Genomic DNA, 7,762 nt, shown 5'->3' on the forward strand with positions numbered 1-7,762 from the left:
ACAAAAATTAAGAATTTAGTTAAAGTTCTCGAAAAGACATACTTTGCTTCATAATTTTTCTTTCAGATGTTTGTCTTAAAGTTACAACATCCAGTAGTTATAAAGGTTTTTTGATGTGTATGTACATTTGCAGGTATTCCTGTAAACTACCAGGATGTAGCCTCTATTGACCCAGAATATGCTAAAAACCTCCAATGGATTCTGGACAATGATATCAGTGATTTAGGTCTCGAACTTATGTTTTCTGTGGAGACCGATGTGTTTGGTGCAATGGAAGAAGTGCCTTTAAAACCAGGAGGGACAAGTATACTTGTTTCACAGGAAAATAAGGTAAATTAATGCAATTTTGTATAGAACCATTAGGCTTTCTTTGTACACATCTTTAATAAAAACAAAAGTCATGGGAACACTCAGCACAGATCTGTCGAAAGGTCATTGACCTGAAATGTTAACTCACTTTTCTCTCCATAGATGCTGCCTAACCTGCTGAGTGTTCCCAGCGACTTCTGTTTTTATTTCAGATTTCTAGCACCTGCAGTGTTTTGCCTTTTATTACCTTTTTATGTATTGTAGTTTAAGCTCGAATAAGGGTATTAATGTGCAGCTTTTTAACACTACAAAATGCTGGGTTATTTTAGCAAGGTTCACTTTGATAATTTGGCAGGGCTGATCAGTTTCTTAAAGTGCAGGGGAACCCTGTTATAATGTGCTTTGTTGTCATGCAGTTTGCTTATAATACAGTTCTTGAGTGGCTCTTGACATTTACTTAACAAAAAATCCAAATGCATGCAGGAAGCCAGCAGGCTTGCTTCGTAATGCTAGCTGGTTTCTCAGACACTAATAAAATAACATGTTTTATGTCATTGGTCACTACTGATGTCACTTCCTACGTGTTGGTTGATGTGCAGGTAGCTGACCATTTTTTGGGCACACGTGATGTGAATGTGTAAGTGCTGACCTGTGATCGTGCGCCCAATATAATTTTGGTTGATATTCCACAGACCCCAACTATTAAATGTAAATTTCAGCGCTCTGAGAAGCTATCCCATGTGAAGGCCGTTATATAATTGCAAGTTGTTGTTGGGCTGTTTAAATGATCCTCAGCTATAATTCTCTCTTTGATGTATAGATTTTTAGTGAAAAATGTATAACTGCGGGAATGCATAAATTGAACATTTTGGGAGCCATCCAAGGGGGGTATTCATTTATCTTAAATCTACTGACAGCCTACGTTAAAAAAAATCATTATTTTGTGTGCAATATTATGCAAAATACCACCCCTTTTATTGGATCAACATCAAGCTAGAACTCTGCTCAATAGTTTTTGTATAATTTTCTATTTAATTTTGGATCATTAATTTCTAACTGAGCAATACTAGAGACATTATAAACAGATTTCTCCTTTAATGTTGAACATAATTTGAATAAATTTTCATCGGTCCTGTTGTGTTTATTTGTGTTTAGAAAGTCAGAACAGAGCTCATTTGTTCTCTCTCTCTCTGTTACTGACTCATTGGTGGCATATGAGAGGAGTGACTTCTCCACTAATAGATTTCTTCCCTTCTATCATGGGGAGATGCCTGGTTTTAATCTTTGCCCTCAAAGTTGGAAAACGGTTTATATTCTATTAAAACCGTTCTATTTTGGAGCCTATTTGGTTGTACCATCCATTGTACAGCACATACTTTCTGCACTTGAGATGCAGTACAGTGCAGTATTGTATATAAAAGTAATAGGTTAGCATAGCTTTAATATGCACGAGTTAAACATGGTACAGAAACCCTGCCTTAATATCACCAACCAGTTCAGTACTTGCATTTGTTATGTGTTAGTCATATAAAATCCGACTTATACAAATGTATTGTTGTTGTGCATAACTTTATATTAGTCATATATGATATGACTTGTGCAAGTTTCACAAAACACATACTTTGCAAAAGTCATATTAAATATATGGCCCCAACTAATATAACTTGTGTGACGTTTACTGTATTGCCTTTTCAAACGATTTATTTTAAAGACATCCGGATATATTTTTTTATATGTATATATAATATAAAAACTCAGCTGCCTTTTTATTAGAAGATGCAAGGGGTTAATATCAATCACACTCAAAGGACAATTCCAAATTTCTGCATGTAGTGATTTATTCATTTAATGGTTTGATTAAATGTCTGTTTTATGAAGTTTAAGTCACTGCTATTTTTCTTTTGTAGGCTGAATATGTGCAGCTTGTTACTGAATTACGGATGACTCGAGCTATTCAGCCTCAGATAAATGCTTTCCTGCAAGGTTTTCATCTATTCATTCCTCCCTCTCTAATTCAGCTTTTTGATGAGTATGAACTGGTAAGAATGCTAGTACTAAACATACCTCTGAAACATGTTTGCTGGCCCCTAGTTCTTTGAAATTATTTTTAAGGTATAACCTATTGATTTGGAACACTCCACACGACTGATAATAATCCCTTAAGAAAGAAAAATATTAAATTGGTCACTTCAATCCACGACTGTTCGTGGGACACTGCTGTGCTTAATTGGCTGCTACATTTCGCCCACAAATATACAGTCAATTCACTTTGCAGTATATTCTGTGAAGCACTTAGAGACGTCTAGAAGACATGAAAAGCGCGATATCAAATGCAAGGATTATTATTTTTTTATAATATTCTGATAAAGTATCACTTGACAAACTATGGTTCTTCAGCCTTACAAAGAGATATCTTGGAAGGGATTATTATAGACGCAAATATGTGAGATGGGATTGAGAGATTAGCCCCCCCAAATCTTTCAAATATTCTAAGGCAGGTGGACAGGGGTTCATGTTTCAAGAGGCCACTCACCAAAAAATATTTATTTTTATTGAGTGTAATTGGCAGCTGGAATAGGGACTAGGAAGGGTTGTAAAGGGTAGGATTCTGGACTCTTAAGAAAGTTTTATATTGTAATGGGAGGAAGGTAAAGGAAAGGCTGAGAAAGATGTAGAAAGATGAGATGAAATAACAAATTGTAATTTGTCATTTGTAACTCACTTATAAAAAAAGTTTGGAAATTGACATCATTTATTCTCTTTGTCGGCAGGAGTTGTTGCTTTCTGGAATGCCAGAGATTGATGTAGCTGACTGGAAGAGGAATACAGAATATACCAGTGGCTATGAAAGAGAGGACCCAGTTATACAGGTGCTACTGTCAGCTGGAAATGTGTAGTGATACTGATAGTTTACCACTTGTTTTTTTTAAATGCTTTTCAGGTTAAGGAATATAATATTTTTTCATGCTGCTTACCCATTTTAAATACTGATGGAATTTATAATGAGGCCAGATGTGAAGTTAAACTTCACCCACTTAATCCATATCCTTTTCAACATTAATCCCATATCAGCTTCTCCGCTCGGTGGTCACCGGCATGCTTCAGGTCCCCCGCACTTTCCACCCAACCATTGGTGGTTGAGCATTTCAGCATCCCTGCCTCCATGCTCTGGAACTCTATCCCACAATCTCTCCGCCTCACCCCCTCTGTCGCCTCCTTCAAGTCCCGTCTAAAGAGCTTCCTTTTCTACCGTGCCTTCGGCCACCCTACCACCCTCCGCCCTCCACCCCTCTTGATCCCAACTCCCAGCTCGAGTCCAAAACCGCTGATCTTCCAGAGCACTGGGACATCTTTCTGACGTGAAGGGCGCTGTACAAGCATAAATTGTTGTTGTTGTTGTAATCATACCTATATAATATTGTCTCTGCTTTAGTTGTGGATATAGGCCAAGTTCAATTGGAATTCCCTTTACAAAATATTGATGTGTGACTATGAATCACTTACAAAGTCTCTTTTTCCAGTGGTTTTGGGAGATTGTGGAGGCATTAACCCAAGAAGAATGTGTTTTACTACTGCAGTTTGTTACTGGCAGGTGAGAAACTTTGACGTAAATGTACCTCTGCTTCTATCCCTCCACCTTCTATCCCAGTGCTGGGGTGACAGTCTTCCCAGTATTATGGGTTCCAAGACCCAACGTGGGACAACTTTCTAACTCAGGTGACAACTGAGCCAGACTGACACAGAGCCCAGTGGAAAAATGTTCTGGGAGCCATGGCAGAGGTCTGTTTTAACCCTGACTGCTAAGATGGTCCTGGTTGACAAAAGTGAAAACTCTTGCCTCTTTGTTAAAAAAATAATTAAAAACACGATTTTATAAGGAAGTTAATTTCTTGTGTAGAAAGAAGGTATTTTTGGTCAATTGGGCACAAACAAATATCATTGTTGATTAAATATAATTGCGAACTAATCCAGGATAACATCATTCGCCAAATTACTAATTAAAATTTGGTGGAGAGAAGAATGGTGTATTTGGCTGTGATTACTCCCAGCAGCTAAATATCCTACCAGCATTCACTTTTAAGGTTGCAACATGAATAATGGCCTCATGGATGATGTACTGCAGGCAATTGAAGCCCAGTAGAACAAAAAAGTAACGTGAAGAGCGATTAGAAAAAAACTGACAGAGTGAGGAAGTAGTTTTTTAAAAAAATTATTAATGCAAGAGTGTTTTAGTTTTAAAGTAAATCTTCACACTTAATGATTTTGCTGATTAAAATAGTTCCATGTTTATTTTGATGCTTTATTGTGTGTCTCAATTATTAACTCATGTGTATGTTTTCTAGTTCTAGGGTTCCTCATGGGGGGTTTGCTTATCTCATGGGTGGCAGTGGCTTACAGAAGTTTACGATAGCTGCTGTACCATACACTTCAAATCTGTTGCCAACATCCAGTACTTGGTATGTACAGTTAGTATCCAGAATGTTGTAGATACAATACATGTCAATTGTATAATTTATAATGATTGGAAACCTATTGCCTTCTGAATTTCATTGCCAGTTTATCAGTTGTAGAAATGTCTTATTTGCATTACACATAGTTTCATAAAGTATCTGCATTTAATTAGATTTCAAGCAGCAAATGCCATGAAAGGATGAGAAATGCTGCTGGCAGAATGTTTTTATTTGTGGCAGATCAGTATCATAGAAAGTAATGAGACACAGTATTAGCAGTGTTCTAAAACAAAAGCCCAAATGCCTGTGAAATTTTGCCATTCCAAAGTTTGACACTCCAATAAAATTCTCTTGACAAAGCATCCAAATTTAGAAAATCAGGTATTTTAGGGCCTGTACTTACCTCTACCTTTCATTCTTGGCAGTTGTTTCATGATTGCAGGATGCTGCTCAAATCATTTAATAGCATGAGTGTTTGTTTAATTTGATTTTGGGATGCCTTCTGAGCTAGATGCTAAAAATAAATGTGTAATGATTACTTTGAGGCAATTGTATATTAATTGAGTATTGACAAGATAAAATAATAAGCAATGCATTTTATAAGTATTCTTTTGAATGTTATAGTTGATTTACTTTGGAAGTTGAAGGTGCAGTATTGTAGAATGCATCTTACACTTGTATTCTGTCTTCATCAGTAGATTAATTGAAAGCACAAACATAACCTTTTACGCTGTTTAACCCTTCAGCTTGTAAAAACTTCCATCTTAGACTTAATTGTTCTGTACATTTTAAACATGCATTTTTGGACAAAGCAAGGGTATTACAGTAAAATCATAGAATGGTAAAATCTGTCGTCTGATCTATCAAGTCACATAGTGACTTATCATATTGTCATGTGTTTTTATCCACTTGAGCCAATCTAATTCCATTTTCTAGCTTGCTCCCTATACTTTTCAATATTCCTGCTCTGCAAATATTTTTGGAACAGTGCCTGCAATAGTTGTCAGTGTCTGCAATGATTCAGTCAATGTCTGCAATAATGTTGTGTCAAACAAGTTATTTTTGGTAATCAATCACACAACAATTCATTATCTTCTATATATTTTAGTAAATTCACAAGATAAATTTATGTAAAGATATTTTCGATTGTCTTACGGTTGTGACTTATGGATTGTATCTTTCTTGCTTTGAAGTCTGGTATCGGTATTGGTTTAGGCACAAGTTTGAAGTTTGACCTGTAAAAATATTTATTTCACTTTATAAACTGTTTTTCCTTTTTCCAGCATCAACATGCTAAAATTGCCAGAATATCCAAGCAAAGAAAATCTTAAAGACCGAATTCTCGTGGCTTTGCACTGTGGCAGCTACGGCTACACAATGGCATGAAAAGAGCTGAATGTTTGAAGCATACACTCCCAAACAGAGTTTATTATTGCAACCAATTTGGGTGATAGGTGGGGGTGGAAGTGTTTGATCAGTCTAAAATTCATATGTGTCATAGCTGCATGGCACTACACTCATTATTTTTGTCAAGCACTATGCTTGTGTGTTTACATAACATTTACATAGTTTACATAGTTTTAAAAAATATATAGGTCCCTGATTTGTAATTCCGTGCTTTTGGTGACAGATGTTAGAAACTTATTAAACACAGCTGGGTGTGGTCAAAATCTATTCTGTACTCAGAAGCCTGAAATCCATGCACACAACTGTACTTCTAAATATGCTTGTATTTTGGTGATGTTGCCAAGAGTTCTATATTTACAAAGAATAAGCCCTGCTGGGGTTCCAAATCCAAACTTTAATTTTATTTTTCCTTTACATTGATTTATTTTTTGTAAAGTAAGAAAACCAAATTTTTGTTTAATATTTTATTTTTCTGAAGGTGTAAATGTTAAATATAGACTTCATAATTTAAATTGCCATACTAAAATGGAGGTCAGTAGAAATGCCAAACTATATTTGATAGATGATACTGACATTGAAATAATTAACAAAATTACTGCACTGTAATAAGTCCCAATAACCAGTTTAATAGATAAAAATGTCTTACAACTGACAGTTCTTGTACATTGTGAAAATTCTGTGCTGTATATATTGTTGGTTCAAGTCTTGTATATTTGTGTTTGTAGAATATAATGCAATTGCTATTTATCTCTTCCTAATATGCATGTCTCTTTTTTAAAAAAAAAGCCATTAAATTTCTTATTGAAAATTTTACTTTCACATGGACTCAATTTTTTAAAATTGCAGTGCAATAGATTTACCATGTTGCAATGAGTTTTTGGCTGAACCAGTTACTTGGCTGAGTTGTTTGTGGAAGATTGTGGTGTTATTTATTCAGCCATTGAGCTGGAACAAAGATGGTGGAAGAGGAAGCAGGAGGAGAAGGGGGAGATGGAGGAGCGGACTGGACCCAAGTTCTTGCCCTTGATATAGCGCCTTATCATGTCTTTGAGACATCTCAAAGCTCTTCCAGAATATATTGTAAAGTGAACTGACTATATTTTGTGGACAAAATGTGGCAGCCAATTTTCTGCAAATACAGACCATTTGGCTTTTCAAGTCTGCTCTCCCATTGATGCTGAGAATAATTCTGAAATCCAGTTACTACACTTTGCAGAAAAATAGCCCATGAAGATTTGAGACATTTTATCAGTGAAGCACTCTGTTTAATGTAAGGATTATTATATTAAAAGCAATAGTTCAGAACTTATTCACAGGACTTTTAATCACGTAACTAAGTAATCTGGAACAAATAGATGTGGATAGAAGACAAAAGATAAGAAACTGAAGAATTAGATACAAGAGCAGAAAATGTAATAAAATTAAAAAGTCAGGGAAGAATAAAATGAATGGTTTAATTAATAACAAAGCAAAGGTTTTTTATTTGGAAAAAAAACATTAGGTAGGTTGTGTATATACATATGAACAAGACCTGAAGAAAATCTGCATGGTAAGTGAGTTGGAAAGAGTTTTAGATTGCTATATGAAAGGTGAGC

At 35.5% G+C, this 7,762-nt stretch overlaps 1 protein-coding gene across 2 annotated transcripts in view; it reads left to right on the top strand.

The window, feature by feature from the left end:
• hace1 (HECT domain and ankyrin repeat containing E3 ubiquitin protein ligase 1) overlaps positions 1-6,972 on the top strand; it is a gene marked incomplete at its 5' end in the record, with an annotated part of 33,623 nt that extends 26,651 nt beyond the window's left edge. For both annotated transcript variants that reach the window (XM_042333070.1, XM_042333071.1), the window contains 6 exon segments: positions 134-330; positions 2,217-2,348; positions 3,081-3,179; positions 3,831-3,901; positions 4,653-4,766; positions 6,044-6,972. In XM_042333070.1, the coding sequence (XP_042189004.1) occupies positions 134-330; positions 2,217-2,348; positions 3,081-3,179; positions 3,831-3,901; positions 4,653-4,766; positions 6,044-6,146 (716 nt within the window).
• Between the last annotated feature and the right edge of the window lie 790 nt (positions 6,973-7,762).

Source organism: Callorhinchus milii, unplaced genomic scaffold (genome assembly GCF_018977255.1).
Source record: "Callorhinchus milii isolate IMCB2004 unplaced genomic scaffold, IMCB_Cmil_1.0 Scaffold3, whole genome shotgun sequence".
NCBI lineage: Eukaryota > Metazoa > Chordata > Chondrichthyes > Chimaeriformes > Callorhinchidae > Callorhinchus > Callorhinchus milii.